The sequence below is a fragment of the Salvia miltiorrhiza genome, unplaced genomic scaffold (assembly GCF_028751815.1).
Source record: "Salvia miltiorrhiza cultivar Shanhuang (shh) unplaced genomic scaffold, IMPLAD_Smil_shh fragScaff_scaffold_149, whole genome shotgun sequence".
Taxonomy (NCBI): Eukaryota; Viridiplantae; Streptophyta; class Magnoliopsida; order Lamiales; family Lamiaceae; genus Salvia; species Salvia miltiorrhiza.
In genome coordinates this window covers 274,252-292,570 of record NW_026651424.1, presented here as the reverse complement: position 1 = coordinate 292,570, position 18,319 = coordinate 274,252, and the positions used below count along the sequence as shown (strand labels likewise).

Sequence of the window (18,319 nt, the reverse complement as noted above, 5' to 3'; positions counted from 1 at the left end):
AGCGCCTTTGATGTTTTTCCGGCGTTTGCCCACTGAGTATTATTACTCACGCCCTGCATATATTTCTAAATGTGCAGGATAAGCTTTGGAGCGAGATTGGACTGGTGCTGGTGGGGATGGTTTCACCGATGAAGTTTTCTTTGCTGCTTCCCTTTGATGTTAGAGTCTAAGGGTCGATGTACTTTGTTTTCCTTCTGATGTTGATAAAACCTTAGTGAGATGATACACTAATCTTTTAGAATCAAGCAATATACTCGCGATTATATGTCTTCATACATATAATTGATACGTCTTTTGCTGTGTTACTCTTGATATCATGATTCCTTATGGAAAATAAGCAGTACCTACTTTGCTTTTCTTCTTGAAATTCCTAATATTCAAGAAGTCATAATGATATTGATGAATACACCCTTGAGTCAAACTATGAGTCTTTGCCTTGGCATGTTTTGATGTAAGCTTCCGCGCCGATGTTCAATTTAAGTCTTATGGTTTTTTTTTATCCAGTTATTTTAGTCGTATCGATACTCGTACCCCGCTATTACTAGCGTTGGGATTTCGGGCTGCGACATGTCTCCATCTCTCCGAAAAGATATCCAAATCAAAATTATAAAAAAAAATTAAAGAAAAGTTATTAAAATAAAAGATATTAAAAATTAATAAATAAATAAAAATAAATAAAGAAACCAACCCCGCCGCCCTGCCCTTTTCTTTTACAAACCATTATCATTTTCCTTTGTATATTCACTGCTCTCTTCTTGTCACTCCTCTTTCTATTTTCAATTTTTTAAAAAAATTTAAAGACGTGTGCAAGCACGCGCCTTCGTAATGATCGAATATCATTACTACTTTCTTAGATATATTTCTAAAATTTAATGATCTAATTTCGATTGTTGTTTCTCTGGTAAATCCCCGAGTTTATAAACACTTCCTTATAGTTTTCACAAATCACAAACGATGAGGACTAAATTTAGTGGGCCAAAGCCCAATAAAAACTACTAGTATAAAACTAAGAGCACCCGCATCGCGGGTACTTGAGGAGGTCCTCGAGGAGACCATCCCACTCGAGGAGGGCGATGCGGCGAGGAGCTCCTCGAGGCCTCCTCGAGTTATCGAGTATCCTCGATAGGAAATGGTGATGGCGCGTGCAATGCACGCGCCCAATTTAAAAAAAAAATATTATGAAAAATTCGAAAATTCGAATTTATATACATTTTTTGACTTCTTCTCCTCGGTCTCCGCACTTTGACCGACCGTTTGAATTTTTTTTTTTTTTTTTCCTTCTTCTCTTCTTTAAAACAACACATCTTCTTCTTCTCTTCTCCACACCTCTTCTCCTTCTTCATTCATCCTTCTTCCTTCTTCTCTTCAAACCTGTTCTTCTCCTACAATTTTCTCCGTCATGGATCCACACAACCCTTTCTACGATCCAAATTGGTGCCCTGATCTCTCCTCCGATTATCATCCCGACATGGGAGGAATCAACTTGGAGGAGAGCCCGCCCGAGGAGGAACCGGTGAGTGCTCAGCAGAGTGTCTCCCCACCAAAAAAAGGCGGCCGGAGGAAGGAAAAGGCCACCAAAATGAAGCACGACAAACCAAGAGTTTACCGTCATACTTACCTTCCACAGCATACGGATCTCATCGTCCAAATTTGGGCGGAGGAGACCAACGACTCGATCCGTGGGACGGATCGAAAGGGAGAGGCATATTGGGGCCGGATCCGCGAACGTGTGAACCCCATCCTCGGCGTCGACCTCGGCATCAAGCAACTTCAAGGCCACTGGTCCCGGGGGAGCGCGGATGTGCGTCTCTGGGAAGCTGTTTGGGTGGAGACGCGCAACAATTGGCCGTCCGGTCATTCGGATGATATGATTCGTGAAAAGGCCCAAACCATCTTCAAGGCTAGAAGCCCAACCAATGCCTCCTTCAATTTCTGGAACGCGTGGAGAGTTCTCCGGAACAATCCCAAGTTCAAGTCGATGTACCTCCTTGGAGACGTGCATGCCTCCAAGAGGACAAAGACTACGGAAGAGGGCGGCTTCACCACCTCGGCGTCGGGCGAGGAGATCTCTTCTGCTCGGCCCATTGGCAACAAGGCGGCGAAGGCGGCGGCCAAGGCGGCGGAGAAAGGGAAAGGGAAGGCAGCAGCGTCGCATACGAGCTCGGATCCTCCACCAGAAATTGTGGAGAGGTTGGATAGGAACGACGCGCAGATGAGGGCATTCACCGCCCAGTACCAGCGGAGGAACGATCTCCGGGAGAGGGAGCTCGATATGCAGCTCCTGAACACGGATACGACGAACATGACGGACGCACAACGTGCATTGCACGCGTCCATGGTCGCCGACGTGCTCAGGCGTCGTGGTCTATCCTAGGCTTTTAATTATGTGATTTTAATGATGTTTCAGGTTTTTTAAATTTTTATGTATTTTTTTTTTATGTTTTAAATAGGTTTTTTAAATTTTTATGTATTTTTTTTTTATGTTTTAAATAGGTTTTTTAAATTTTATGTTTAATCCAGTATTTAAATATGCAATTTAAATTATGCAATAAAATTTAAATGAAAAACATAAAATCAAAACTAATATTATCAAGGAGGCTATCAAGGAACCCCAATGCAGCACTACCTACTCAATAACACAAACACTATCAAGTAGGCTATCAAGGAGGCTATCAAAGAGGTCCCAATGCGGATGCTCTAAAGGCCCAAGTCTAAAAATGAAAAAGCGAGCCCAACCCTCTTTCACTTGAATTTCTCTCTCTCTTCAGTCTTCTCCGGCGATACTAGTCGCCGCACAGTATTTGCCACCGCCACTGCCGTGCGCACCTTCATCGAAGTGTTGGGCTGTTCCGGGTGAATCTTCTTCTTGACCTTAAAACCAAGTTTTCTAGACATAGGATTTATTTGAACTTAAATATGAATTTAATGCATAGGTGGTATGATCATTTACACACAAAAATACTACTTTCAGAAATATAACATAAAGAGTTTTGAGTATATAAAGATTAATTCGAAGTGTAGGAGAATACCAGTGTTTCAAAAAACATCCTCGATGCTTCCTTGCGTGACTTGCCAATTAAGAGGTTGTACAATGAGAGCATTCCCTCCACACTCTGCCTCTTTAAGAAATGCAGATTGTAGATACTTGGAAACCGCTCTATAAGTTCAAGCATAATCAGAAACCATAATGCAAATGATGAAAAGTATATAATACACAAAAAGAACATAATCAGAAACCATAATGCAAGTGATGAAAAGTATATAATACACAAAAAGAATATTGGGAAAAGATAATTCTGGAAATTAATGAGCTATGTCATGCTAATGCATGAATCCTTGAGTAGTTGTTGGAATTTTCTTTACACATATTTACATCAATTTGTAACTTTTTCTTTGGGGTCTCTTAATGTATTCACTATCAATAATTAGGTGATCAAACTATGAATCGATAATGCTCCTTGAAAGATGTAAACATTAATGGGAGGCTAGTCTTCCTTCAACTGTCTGCCTTCTTAATTTGATCAACTAGATCATCAACAACAGCAAATCTAATCTGAATAATTTCTAGAAAGAGCAGTTTCTAAATAAATGTCTAACCTGGACTTGAAAGAGCAGCATATCAGGAACGCTTCACACGAACTAGAAAGCTACGCTTTCCAGAATCCCGTTGTTTCTTTTGTATCTTTTCTGCCGATAATAAAAGACGCGTGGACTGCTCATCAACCTCAATCAATTCAAGTGTGTGAATGTCTCCAATTTCTCTTGGAATCCCATCTAGACCATGACACCGACGAAGCGTTAGGCACTCGAGTTTCGGAAAGTGGTGAGCTGCAGTTCCCCAATAAACCAAATCTGATCGGTCAATTAGCAAGAGTCTCAACTCACGAAATTCTCCGTTAGATGTTTGCCAATATTTGCCTTTGCAAGCATAGTTTCTTAGTTTAAGCACTTGAAGATTAGGTAATGAACCAACGATCGCCATATCTCTCCAAGGAAGCATCCAGCCACTCAAGGTTAACCTTCTTAGTAGCAGAGGAAAGTTTAGACCTCCAAGTCTCTTATCAGCTCCTCCAAATGAAGTCCATCCAAGTATCTTATTAACTAGTCTAAATGAAGTCCATACAAGTTTCTCATTAACTAGTCTGAATGCAAAATCTCCAAGCATCACCAACGCAATTTCATCAAGACAAGTCCATACAAGTATCCCATTAACTAGTTTAATTGCAAAACCCACCGCCATTTCATCAAGTAGTTGTCCGAATGAAAAACCTCCACCCCTCATCAATACCATTTCATCAAGAAATTGTCTGAATGAAAAACCTCCACGCATCTCCAATGCCATTTCATAAAGTAGTTGTCTGCGAGAAATACCTCGACGCATCTCCAACTTCAATTTCTCGAGTCGGCATAGATACTTAAGATTGTTGAAGTGATAGCCCGCATCCGCATCAAACTTCTCCATGGAGTAACATATTCCCAGCTTTTTAATGTTTGGAATCATTTCCACCATTCTTTTACTGCACACCAAGTCCGTTGCCAGTGAAAGTTCCTGCAAGTTCTCAAGGGGATTGTTTTCCCCTTCAGGGTTGGGTAAGGGTTGAAATGAGAAGGCAATAAGATGTCTTAAATGTCGCAACCTCCAAATCTCCATGGGCAAACGAACCTCAGATCTATAAATAACTAAAGTCTGAAGATTCTGAAGCCTTGATATAGCTGAAGGAACAATACTATTGGGAATGTTGGAAGCAAGGTAAGTTAAATGAACCAGATCGAACACTTGACCTGGCTCCCAATCCCAGTGATCATTTCTACGTAAAACATGAAGGACCCTTACCGAACTAAACTTCTCTACAAAGCCCACAGATCTATACCCTTTCTTCGGAGTACATATTATGGTACGGATGTGTGAGCTATGCACGTAGTCTTTGAGATGTAAATCATACGAACTAGCACTTATGCTATGATGATCTTTTATGAGACGTGGAACAAAATGACTTCGCAGGATAGGAGTAGGTAAGTAATCCATAACAGAAAGAATTACCTTCTCTTTCGCAGCCTCCTTTACGCAAAATTCCCGCACAATATCGTGAAGGCTGCAACTCTTTATTTTCCCATCAAACTTCCTGTTGATGACCAAAACTAGACTTCTCTCGACAAGATCATCGAAACAATCTTCTGCCTCCTCTTCCAAGCTTTTTGATCCATTTGAAAGTGTTACAATACCCTCAGCTATCCAAAGGTGAATAAGTTCTGAGACACGAATCTCATAATCTTCTGGAAAGCCACCCATATATAAAAGACACGGCTTCGAGTGATTGGGTAAATGGGTATAACTCAAACCAATTATTGTTTCAAGCTGCCCGCCGTTTGCAGCAATTTGCTTCCATGAGTATCGAGTATGAATCTTAGATAAAAGTCCTCCCACCACCACGATTGAGAGGGGCAACCCACCACAATTTTTCACAATTTTCTTCCCGATGTCTTCTAGTTCAATAGGAATGTCTTTATGTCCAAACACCTTACGCTTTAGCAATTTCCAACTATGATGTGCATCCAACAACCTTATAGTATAAATGAAGTTAGAAGAGTCGACATAAGCAGCCACATCCTGCAGCCTTGTAGTGACTATGATCCGACTGCGATGACCGACATCAGGAAACAACATCTTTACATCATCCCAGGCTTTCTTACTCCACATATCGTCCATTACAATAAGATACCTTCGACCTTTTAGGTACTCGCAAATTAAGGTTTCTATAGGGATGTCGCTCTTAGCATCTCTTAGTGCTGAAATTTCTTTTATGGAAGCTAGAAGATTTGAAACAATGCGTTCTACACTATGATCTTGTGATATTGTAACCCAACCACAAATACTAAATTCTTTCCTAATCAATGAATCATTATAAAGAATTTTAGCAAGTGTGGTCTTACCAATGCCTCCTGTTCCAACAATTGGGATAACCTGTAGTCTGGATGATCCCATGCAAAGCCGATCCTTGATCACTTCCACATCTTCTTCAAAACCAACCACGTCGTCATCTTTGCTGCTTGTGATTGCTGATCTTGATGATGAACTAACATCAGGGGAATCAGTTACACTGCTGATTGGGTCGTTTCCCTTGATGTAATCCACCACATCTCCAACGGTTGACTCCAGTCTTTGTGCTACTTCCCTCAGCCGGTTTGCAAGTCTGACTGTCGGATCTATCGATTCACCATCTGGAACGTTTTCTTCAGAAAAGAGATATTCAATAATCTCATGTGTTGAATTTGCTGCCTCTGTGATTGTTTCTTTGTTTGGATAATGTTTGACGTTCAATTGCAAGACAACGGCTTGGATGCGGATGGAAATAATTTCTTGTTTTACAGAAGGAGTGATGACGCGTTCATCGCCATGATTTAGGATTTGATCTAAGGTTTGTTGCAGGTTATCAAGAGCTTCATAAGCCATCTCGATTGTGCAGAAACAATTTGTCAAACCTGTGAGTTGTGAGTCGTGTGATCTGTTCAAGTTTAATTTGTCAATGCAAAACCGAGTGATCCAATCAGTATTTCTTTGAATATTTTTTTCATTTCTCTGACCAGGTTTACCAGCTTGATTAATTCTAAAATAACTCAATTTGGATTGGTTTGTTGGGGGAGGGATGACATATTAAAAATGATTGTCTAAAATAACTCAATTTTATCTAGTTTCCTATTCCAGCAAAGTCAGCGTCAAACAGTTCAGAAAATTTCTAGGAAACAAGAAGCAAGGTATATATAACTGAGTCAAGATGCTTTTGTTTTTTTCTGTTTTCCATTCAACTTTTACAAGAATAAGGAACTCATACAGGTAGAACTATCGAAAAGCAACCTTAAGTGCCGCAAAAACTTTGAGATTACAAGATATATAAATATATCTATATATATACTAATAGAAAAAGAGCGAATGACAATTTAAGGGACAACTTGTGAATTGCCTATTTTACCCATAAAATATAAATTTGTTAGTATAGATTAATAATTATCAACATCACGATTTTTCAATTAATTTTGACTCCTTTCTTTTTTGCCTTTTTAAAGAGAATGACATTGAGTGAATTAAGGGATATAATATAATTATCTTATCACCCTCACGATTTTTCAATCCATTGACTTCATAATTATCTTAATTAAGGGATATAATATAATTATCTATGGAAGAAGTTCACTCTAATTCCGTATATATTTATATATATCAAAATCTTTATCTTATGTACTAACTAAACTAAACTCTAAATATAAATAAAAATTAATTAAAGTTCTAATTCTTCTCCAACTCAATCAATTATCTCCTCGCAACTAACCTCAAAGCCATCCTTCCGCACCATCGCATACAACCTCGCCGCCGCTGTGAGCCTCCGGTCCACCATCGCATACAACCTCGCCGCCGCTGTGAGCCTCCGGTCCGCCGCGCTTCACCGTTGCTCTTAGTCTTTTTTCCGATCGCCGCCTCCCCTCTTCGAAGGCCGGTTGAGGTTAGTTTTGATTCTCGCTTCGTCTGTTAATAAGCTTGCTATCTGAATACTTTTCTGGTTATAATATGTCCAGGTCACCCGACAAGTTAAACACTTCGAAGAGAACCATTCCGTTCGATTTCTCGCTTAATTAGTCGGGCAGAGAAGCTTGAAGGTGATCTATCAAGGTAAGGATATCCATGTTTTGGTCATGGAAGGATATATGCAAATAAGATTGACATTATTATGGATTGAAGAAGCAATATTTTGTTTGCCAATTTGCTCCGCAGGTCGCCGCCGTCGACTGGAATTTCATAATTTCCTCCGCATATGGGTACGCCTATGATATTATATTCAAATTTCAGGAGATTATATTTTGTTTTCAGTATGAATATGCTACAAAATAGTTTGCGATTTTATGGTATTTGATGGTTTGTATTTCTCATTGCTCAATATCTAAGATTATCAATCCCAATAATAAACTAAGATATAGATTCAGACTCTCTCAAAATTATATCTCCATAACTTCTCTCAAGAACATAAACTTTGCAGCATGAATTTTAAACATTTATTTGTTTCCAAATTGGATGTCCTATCACCTTGTAAGTAAAAAATATGCATGAGATGTTTTACGGGTCGATATCTAAATATAAATCGATAGTAAATTATATATTTATAAATTTACTAGCAGCTAGAACATAGTACATATTATTGAATGTGGCTTAATTGTGTAATTTATCAAAATAAAATTAGTAAGGCATAGTTATATTTTAATTTATTTTTTGAGAGAAAAAAAGGCATAATTTAATTCAAAATTTTGTGCTCCAATTATATTCGGGAAAACATAAAAAGTTGAGAGGTGAAAATTCATGTGAGGGGCAGGAGCACATCTCACGATTTTGGGTTACAATTTTCTAGAGAGTAGCAATATTGAGTGGCCTTTGTCAGTTTGAGGAAGACAATTGAGATGATTGTAATTAATACACTGTGAAGTAAACTATACTAGAATTTTGGATGTTGATTTCAATGGTATATATATATTTTTTTGTTTAGTGTATAATTCATCACTATCCTTTTTTCTGTAATCGTCGGATACCTACCATATTCTTGATGTATAGTCTTGATACGAAGAGAGAAGAAAAGAGTCGGTTTTACACTTTACCTTTACCTGGTAGGTTGCATGAAACAATAAGTACTATAATTCGACGCTCTAAGAAGTAGAAACTTAAGAAATAGTTCTATTTGCTTATATATATATGTATATATATTTATTTTATATATATGTCTTTGTGTCATGTTACGAGAAGGCTGCTGATATTCTTCCATCTCATTTTGCCGCTGATGGAAGAAAGAGTTTGCTTCAAATTCTTGCCCATGTAGTTTTTTTTTCCACGGGAGTCATGTAGTTTTTTTGCTGTTTTTTTGGGGGTCTTTTTTTTTGTTATCTACTTAATTATGGGTTTAATTTATCATTTTTGCTTAACCCCTTTGAGCTCCTAAGAGACCTCCTATCATCATGTTTGGAGTTTTCTAATTTCTTAGCACTGGCATATATATTACAAGAGGCATATATATTGTTTATTTCATACTGCACACACACATATATATATATGATTGAGTTTTGTAATCGCAGTTGCATTTCATTTTTATCAACACTTACATATATGACACATTCAAATGATCGAGCATTATATATTTATGAAATTTGGTGTGCCTATTATTGTATATGGTTGTGGGGTGGATTTAGGCTTTGATGAGGAATCAAAAAATGAGATTCATACCAAGAATTTCTATTAGTAGAAGAAAATTGATCTCATGTAGTATATTTCACCTCTCATAAATTTCATAATTTTAATTGTCTTTGTTGTTTTTGGAAATAGCAATATGCATTTTTAATTTTTAAAATATTTTTTGATTTTAATATACATTTTTAGTATAGATTGCAAATTTGTTATTACATTTGACAAGAAGTAGAAAATATTTCATTTTCATGATAGAAAACCAAAAAAATAAACTTTATTATACCATATTTGCAGGACACATGTATCCAAAGGTTCTGAATGTTCAGTTATGTCCTCAAATTTTTGTTTTGGTCATTTAGGTTGATTTAAAAGTTATGCAAATTTTTGGGTTTGTAGAATGACCTTTATTTAATTGTGAAAGTTAGGCTCTGATAAAATATAATGATATAGTAATTGTTTTGCTGCCATATCAATATGTTTATATTTATTTGATTAGAGTTATACTTATAATTATTATTAACATTCCTTTTTGTTGTTATTTGTTTATAATTATTTATTATTTTTGTGTTACAGAATAAATATTTTTTTGCAGGATTTTAAAATTTATATACACTAACTATGAACATGGAAGTTACATTGCGCAAAACAAGCTCATCTTCAGGTATTTTCTATAGCATGAGCGCACAAGCTTCTAAGTATTTATATTAAGGGATATATATAACTATCTATCTATCTATCTATCTATCTATCTATATATATAGGGGAAGGCTAAAATAAGAACACTTCTTAAAATATAAATTAGGAACCATTTTGAGCCCTTAGATCATCAAGATCTACGGTTGATTCATCACCTTGTTGGATAAATTCATGGTCCTGAGTTCGAATCCCAAAGGTAGCAAAAAATTATTTTTCGCAATTCATGCCTTTATACAGTTTATTCATGTGTGTTATACATAAAATTCATGCATTTTTGCTGGTTCGTAATTCTTGAAATAAGGGTGGTTTATTGAATAACCGCCCCCTATATATATATATATATATATATATATATATATATATATATATATATTAATTGTCTATGTTATAATCACCACATATCACACAACATGAGCACAAATCAAATTATTTTTTTAATTAATATATTTATATTTATATATTGCAGTTAATGAGGTATATAGATCGACAAAGAAAAAATCTACAAAGACAAAAGAAACGTAAACGAAATGCAAGTGATTTGAATTGTAAGTATTACATTCTTTTAAGATAAAAATACATTTAATACATTATGATAAATTATTAATGTTTTTTTAATTATATTGTTTATCTATTTAGGTTCATTGCTACATGAATTGAAAAATGTGCCTGATTGAATTCATTGTGGTGCAAGAAGATTTGAATATGAACCTCCTACTTTTTGTTGTGATAATGGAAAAGTTAAACTTGTATTTTCTGAAGTTCCTCCGGAGTTGGATGAATTGTTTACAGCCCAGTCAAAAGAAGCTATTAATTTCAGAAGGAATATTCGTGCTTATAATAGTATATTCTCATTTACTTCGTTTGGTGTAAAATTGGACAAAGAATTGGCATCTGCAACACGGGGAGTATATTCTTTTCGAGCACAAGGCATGGTTTATCATGATCTTCCTGGATTGATCCCACAATATGCGTCTCCAAAATTTTTTCAGCTATACTTTTATGACACACAAAGTGAGTTTGAGAACATAATTAACATAATGCAAAATTAAGTTTTGTCAGAAGCAGTTGTACAGATGCTCATGAAAATTTTAGAGATCAACCCGTATGCAAAATTCTTTCGAAGATTGAAAGATTATCCTTCAATGGACAATGTTCAACTTCATATTTCTAAAGATGTCAACTTAGATCAACGAGTATATAATTCTCCACATGCAGATCAAGTTGCAGCTATATGGGTTGAGGGAAATAATGAAAATATTCCATTGGAGCGGGATATTGTAGTTCATGCTCATTCCGGCGACAGACATAGAATAAAGCATTATTATGGATGTTATGATCCATTGCAATATCCACTTCTTTTTCCAATGGGCAAAACAGGTTGGCATCAAAACATTAGAAAGATTGATCCAGCATCTTTCGTTCGTAACACAAATTATGTTTCTACTTCTACTTCATTAGCAAGAACCATAATTGCAGGCGATATTATCTCCAATGAAGAACAAGGTATCTCTATTAAGTTTTTATAAATTGATTGATGATTAAATTAGTTAAGTATCATATTTTATATTTTTATAATGTTTATAATTGATTTTACTAATTTGATAAATTTTAGTATTAAACTTTTGGATAATTTTATTCTTCTAAAGTTATATTATTTCAATCATCAGATTATAATTCGCTATGAGTAGAGAACATTCTTTTCATTCCCACCCATTAACTGTAGCATACTAATCATATAAACAATAATATAAATTTATTTTCAGAATTTTACAATTACAAATTGCAAATATTTATGCTCCACCTTAGCTTAAGGCTATTTACTTTTCTCATTATGCATATGTCTTAATGAAATCCCTACTTAATCATAATCTATAAATCCTATCTATGAATGAGCTGAATCGATAAAGTGTTGATTTGTATTTAGAGTGTTTAGGTGATAATGAATATATTTTAAGCAATTGTTGACATATATATCTATTTTGTATATTGTTATGTTTATTTTATTTTACTAATCACTTAATATAACTTTTTTATTTTTATATTGTATTTTTCTATGTTTTTAGGTGTTAGAAGAGAAAACGTTAAGAATGTATCATGCCGAGAATATATTTGCTATAAGATACAGATTAGAAATCCAAGACAATCCATACTCTTATTAGCTGGAAGATTATTACAGCAATATATAGTGGATATGTACATAAAATTGGAGACAACAAGACTGGATTATTATCGTCAAAACCAATCAAGTATGAGAGCAGAATTGTATCAAGGAATTGTGGATAGTGTCTTTAATGGAGAATTAAGAGGAAATGAAGTTGGCAAAAGAATTGTTCTACCAGCAACATTTATAGGAGGACCAAGATATATGCGTCGTAGATATCTTAATGCATTGACATTAGTTCAAAGATTTGGAAAACCAGATCTATTCATTACAATGACTTGCAATTCAGAGTGGAAAGAAATACAGCAAGCATTATATGATGGTCAAACAGCTCAAGAACGTCCAGACTTAACTACACGAGTATTTCGAGCAAAATTGCAAGACTTGAAATATCAATTATTCAAGAGGAAAATTTTTGGACATGTAGCTGCACATGTTGATGTAGTTGAATTTCAAAAAAGAGGGTTACCACATGTTCACATGCTGATAATTTTCAAGTCTGGGCATAAGTTGAATACGACAAGTGAAATAGATAAGTTTGTAAGTGCCGAACTTCCTGATGAAGAAAACAATTCCGAATTGTTTGAATTGGTGAAAAAACATATGATGCATGGACCTTGCGGAGAGAAAAATCTAAATAATCCTTGTATGGTAAAAGGAAAATGCAAATGCCATTATCCACGACCATATTTTGAAAGCACACAACAAGGTAAAGATGGATATCCAATTTACAGAAGAAGAAAAAATGGATCAATTGTACGTGTTCGGAATGCAGACTTAGACAACCAATAGGTTGTGCCATATAATGCACATCTATTGTCCAGATACAACTGCCATATTAATGTCGAGGTATGCTCTGGTATCACAGTTGTTAAGTATTTGTACAAATATATCTATATGGGACATGATAGGGTGGCCGTTCATATAACCCAAGATGATGAGCCGCGTCAAGTTGATGAAATCAAACAATTTCAAGATGCACGATGGGTATCTGCACAAGAAGCAATGTGGAGAATTTGTGAATTTGGTCTGAATGATATTTCTCCAGCAGTTATCAACTTACAGCTTCACCTTCCTAACAAACAGTTTGTATCCTATCACGCATCCCAAAATTTGCAGAAGCTTTTATTGTGGGATCATGTTTCAAAAACAATGCTAACTGAATATTTTACTATGTGTGCTACAAGTGAAAAGGCAAGGCAATTTCTCTACAGAGAATTTCCAGAGCATTACGTATGGAATAAGAGAGACAAAATTTGGACAGAAAGGCATAAAATTGGCGTTATTGGACGTATAAGTGTAGTTAGTCCGATTGAAGAAGAAAGGTACTATGAAAAATTATTGTTGAATCATGTTAGGGGACCAACCTCTTTCCGACATTTATTGACATTTAATGGTATAGAATGCTCAACATTCAAAGAAGCTGCACAAAAAAGGGGTTTATTAGAAGCTGATCAAAGCATTTTCAATTGCATGAATGAGGCAATAACATTTCAAATGCCAAATGAACTACGCAGGTTGTTTGCAATAATCTTGGTACATTGTGCACCGACAGATGTAAGAGTTTTATGGGATACTTACTTTGATGCAATGTCTGAAGATTTTAAAAGGGATGCCAATACTTCAATCCGACAACGTGTTTCTAAGACATTGCTGAGCTTAAGAGTTTTGTTAGAGAGCATGGGAAAAGATATAAATTCATATGATCTTCCCACAATTCCTTCTTATGATGCTAATATAGAAAATAATTGTTCCAGAGAGATACAAGATGAGATGTCGATACAAATTCCTGAGGAAGATCAAGATGCAGAGTTAAAGTTGAATGATGACCAACGGAAAGCATTTTCTATGATTTTGAGTTCCATACAGAAAGCAGAAGGTGGGATTTTTTTCATAGATGGACCCGGTGGAACTGGAAAGACTTTCTTATATCGTGCACTATTAGCTCATCTTAGATTAAGAAAACACATAGCTCTTGCAACTGCTACATCTGGAGTTGCTGCAGGGATCATGCCAGGAGGAAGAACAGCACATTCACGCTTTAAAATTCCTATAAATTCTGATGAAGCAAGTGAATGTTCAATTTCAAAACAAAGTGCAGCTGCCGAGTTATTGCGGAGAGCACAACTGATTATATGGGATGAAGCACCGATGGCAAAAAAATGGGCAATTGAAAATGTAGATAAGTTGTTAAAAGATGTCATGGGGAATGATAAAGATTTTGGTGGAAAAGTCATCGTTTTTGGAGGAGATTTCAGACAAGTATTGCCAGTTGTTCCTAAAGCTACAGTCTACCAGACTATATTAGCAAGTTTGGTTAATTCTTATTTATGGGGCAGAATTAAAAAGATCACTTTGTCCATAAATATGAGATCCAAGAATGATCCACAATTCAGCAAATTCTTACTAAGTGTTGGAAATGGTGAAGAACCGATGGATGATGAAGGTAATATCAAAATTCCAGATGATATGGTAATTGAGTATGACAATGAAGAAAATTCTTTGAAAAGACATATCGCAGCCATTTTTCCGAGTTTAGCAAGGAATGCATATTCGGCGGAGTACATGACGAATCGAGCAATATTAACGCCAAAAAATGAGCATGTGGATAAGCTGAATGATAAGTTGATATCCATGTTTCCTGGAGAAGAACAAATTTTCAACAGTTTTGATGAAGCTATTGACCAGACAAACATAAACTATGACGTCGATTTTTTGAACTCTTTGACTCCAACTGGATTACCTCCACATAAGTTGGTCTTAAAGAAAAATTGTCCAATAATTCTTTTAAGAAATTTAGATCCATCAAATGGTCTGTGTAATGGCACGAGAATGGTGTGCAGAGACTTTAAGGGCAACGTCATAAACGCAGAGATAATGCTTGGCCAACATATGGGAAAACATGTCTTCATTCCAAGAATTCCTCTTTCGCCAGCTGAAAATGAAGGATATCCCTTTCAGATTATTTGCATCCACCTTTCAATTTCCAATGCATATATATATATATATATATATATATATATATATATAGGGAGCGATTATTCAATAAACCACTCTTATTTTAAGAATTGCGAACCAGCAAAAATGCATGAATTTTATGCATAACATGCATGAATAAACTGTATAAAGGTACGAATTGCGAAAAATAATTTTTTGCTACCTTTGGGATTCGAACTCAGGACCATGAATTTATCCAACAAGGTGATGAATCAACCGTAGATCTTGATGATCTAAGGGCTGAAAATGGTTCCTAATTTATATTTTAAGAAGCGTTCTTATTTTAGCCTTCCCCTATATATATATATATATATATATATATATATATAGGGTTAGGTTCAATGAAAAAGACCAAATGTAAGAAAGAAGAGAGAAGTAATCTCATCCGTTGATCTTATATAATCTAACGGACATGATTTATTCACGCCATGTTCAACGGATTTTTTCGTTGAACATTCGTGAACATATACAATATTTTTGGGGGTTATGGGTTTCGACCCCCCATATGTTCAACGAAAAAATCCGTTGAATATGGCATGAATAAATCATGTCCGTTAGATAAGATAAGATCAACGGATGAGATTACTTCTCTCTTCTTTCTTACATTTAGGCCTTCTTCATTGAACCTTAGCCTATATATATATATATATATATATGTATATTATTCCACAAACTCCTCTTAGTATATATATTAAGGACTAATATTAACCTTAGATATTACTAATCTAACGGTTCAGATCTTGCAGTCAAGATTTCGATTTATTCATTTTAAGTAATTAAGTTATGCATGCGTTATTGAAAATGAGGGTACTATTGGAATGTGGTTTTATGCGTATTAAATACAGAAAACTGGAATACAATTCGTATCCCTTAAATAACGCTGTATTGATTGGGAATAAAGATTTCATGGCAGATGGATATCTCATAATTGCTTGCGTGAATCAAAAAATTAAAAAGCTGCGAAATTATGATTTAATGGTCGAATTAAATGAATATACAGCCTAAATCGAACTACCCCAATCAGTCGAATCACAAACCCTCGAACTCATTTCTTAAAAAAAAAAAAAAAGTGGACGACGGGAGAGTGGAGGCGGCGCATCTGAAAGCAACCTTATTTCCGGATGTTTGTAGATCGTTTAGGTTGTTCCGGTGATGGCAATAACAAAGGGTAGTAATACCGGTGAGATTTGATATGAAATACGATTGTATTGCATGTGAATTTTTGATTTCTTGATTTTAATGAAAGTTAAATGCAGCGTTTTGGAGGGGGGGGGGTACGAACTGTCAATTTTTGTGGTCATGTTGAAGGAAAATTGATTCATGGTGGTCCCTAATTTTTGTGGGGATGGAAAATAGACTAGTGTCGTATAATTATTCAATATTTTGTGGTTGTTGAAAATCGATTTTGACCTAGTATTTGATGGATGAATTTGAGAATGTGCGTCTTTTTTTTGTTTTTGGGGTTTGTTGTTCTAGTTTGGATTTTTTTTGTAGGTATTTATTTTTTTGCTTTACTTGTTAGTGTTGTAATAATTTGTGTGTACTGTAAATATTAAGGAAATCGTACAAAAAAGGACAAGGGGAAAAACATTGTTGACGGGTCGGCAATCCGTGATGGTAGTATTGCTTCAAAAAAAGGTGACGAATTTTTATTGGCTAGTATTGATTCAATGAATGATTTTGCCTTTTTTGGTGGCTTGTGTTGTTTTTAACTGATTTATTATTGTTTAGGGACGCCCAAAAGCAAATCAAAAGGGAAAGGTGTGAATGATGCTAGTGATTTCGTTGAGGGTAGTCCTCGTGTTACAAGAGGTAATTTTGGAATTAAGTGAACATTTTAAATTCTGTACGAACATATGAATATAAATGTTTTCTGTGATAATTTTCTTGGGGATTGTCATTCCGTTGTATATACTAGGCATGTTTTTATTCGTGATTCATGGTTTTTGTGGTAAAATTCGTTCATTGGTTACTGTTTATGCATACGGTATATATTTTTTATACTACGGTGTCGTGTGAATATTGTGCGGCGTGGGCATGAATATTATTTTGTAAATATAAGTAAATGTCCATAAGTGGGCTATGTCACTGTCATTCTAATAATATATTTGTTATGTGTGAAGTCGTTATTTCATTTCTACTACTGGTACATATCAGTAGCTTCAATTTTGTGTTAGCAAACTGGTGACTAACATATGAGTTTGATTTATTATTGAGTGATTTTATAGGTATTTTGTATTCGTTGTGGTTCATTGCGTGATTCGTGTTATTTGAACTAGTATTCGTGCGCTTTTTTTTTGTTTTGTTTAGTTTACATATTTGTATTATTAGGTGTCGCGTGAATATATGTGTTTGTGGTGCTAATATGCCAGTAACAATTCGTGAATTTTTTCACATTCGGAATTTTGTTTTTTTTTTGTAGCATACTTGTTTTGCTTTGATTTAGTAATATTTTTTGAATTGTTTTTTGTATGAATATGTATCAAACTTTACTACTTGCTCATTCAGGTAGTGTGAAGGGAAAAGAGAAAGTGGCTACTTACAGAAAGGGGAAAGAGGCGAATTTAGGCGATGCACGTTTGAATGAAGGTGTGATATTATAATTATTTAATAATAAAGAATTATGTGATATAGTAAAAAGTTGTACATTATACTGAAATATAGATTATACAATTAATTTGTTATGCAGTTCGTACGAAGTATCGGAATGATCCTGCATTATTAGCTTTTAAGCGATCGATACTTGGTGGTATGTTTAAATACTGGAAAATGTATTTCATAATTATTTGTATTCATTGACTTATGTGCTAAGATGAGGTGCCCTATGTGTGTAAGATGTGTTTGAAAATTTTTGTTGAATGTTAGTATGTTTAACTTAAAGCACATTTTTCTTAGCAGGTGAAATATTGAAGAGGAAATTGGGTGAGACGTCGGGCAAAGATGCTGCTGGTAGTTCGGTTGTTCCTGATGTTGGAGTTGTTTCTCCGGTAGCTCCTGCCAAGAGGAAAAGGATTGACAAGCGAAAGCTTGCAGTGGGAAACTACACTAAGTTACAAGTGAGGAGCTATGATGATTACCCGTCTCTGTACATTCGGAGTACGCCATGCGTTCTATTGAAAGCTGTTAAGGAGATGAACGACGTCTAGAAAGAGGATGTTAAATCATTGGGGTTAGGGTCTGTCCTTGATCTTACAATCCAGGAGATGCCGTCAAAGCTAGATTATTGGGTGCTAGATTGCTTCCATGCC

The 18,319-nt window shown here is 35.3% G+C and overlaps 2 protein-coding genes and 1 long non-coding RNA gene across 4 annotated transcripts; 2 read left to right on the top strand and 1 right to left on the bottom strand.

Moving 5' to 3' along the window:
* Positions 1 to 3,023: 3,023 nt before the first annotated feature.
* On the bottom strand, positions 3,024 to 6,494 carry LOC131002613 (putative late blight resistance protein homolog R1B-8). 2 transcript variants are annotated; one of them, XM_057929072.1, is made up of 2 exons: positions 3,598 to 6,494; positions 3,024 to 3,157 (listed from the first exon to the last, which is right to left on the bottom strand). In XM_057929072.1, the coding sequence occupies exon 1, from the start codon at positions 6,449 to 6,451 to the stop codon at positions 3,620 to 3,622; it is 2,832 nt and encodes a 943-aa protein (XP_057785055.1). In that variant the 5' UTR covers positions 6,452 to 6,494; the 3' UTR covers positions 3,024 to 3,157; positions 3,598 to 3,619. The 2 variants fall into 2 exon arrangements, with proteins under 2 accessions (XP_057785055.1, XP_057785056.1); XM_057929073.1 differs by lacking the exon at positions 3,024 to 3,157 and having other exon boundaries at positions 3,451 to 4,155; positions 4,231 to 6,494.
* Positions 6,495 to 7,386: 892 nt separating this feature from the next.
* Positions 7,387 to 9,302, top strand: LOC131002609 (uncharacterized). Its single transcript, XR_009094359.1, has 3 exons — positions 7,387 to 7,496; positions 7,570 to 7,663; positions 7,766 to 9,302. It is a non-coding gene; the product is annotated as an uncharacterized LOC131002609 (long non-coding RNA).
* A 3,045-nt stretch (positions 9,303 to 12,347) lies between these two features.
* On the top strand, positions 12,348 to 14,926 carry LOC131002585 (uncharacterized). The gene is made up of 4 exons (XM_057929052.1): positions 12,348 to 12,614; positions 12,733 to 12,830; positions 12,899 to 14,831; positions 14,918 to 14,926. The coding sequence occupies exons 1-4, from the start codon at positions 12,348 to 12,350 to the stop codon at positions 14,924 to 14,926; spliced, it is 2,307 nt and encodes a 768-aa protein (XP_057785035.1).
* The last annotated feature ends 3,393 nt before the right edge of the window (positions 14,927 to 18,319 follow it).

Coding starts and splice junctions, on each gene's coding strand:
- LOC131002613 (XM_057929072.1), bottom strand. CDS start 6,451: ATGGCTTATGAAGCTCTTGATAACCTGCAACAAACCTTAGATCAAATC.
- LOC131002585 (XM_057929052.1), top strand. CDS start 12,348: ATGACTTGCAATTCAGAGTGGAAAGAAATACAGCAAGCATTATATGAT. Junction 12,615..12,732: donor CAAGTGAAATAGATAAGTTT/GTAAGTGCCGAA, acceptor GTATGGTAAAAG/GAAAATGCAAATGCCATTAT. Junction 12,831..12,898: donor GAAGAAAAAATGGATCAATT/GTACGTGTTCGG, acceptor TCTATTGTCCAG/ATACAACTGCCATATTAATG.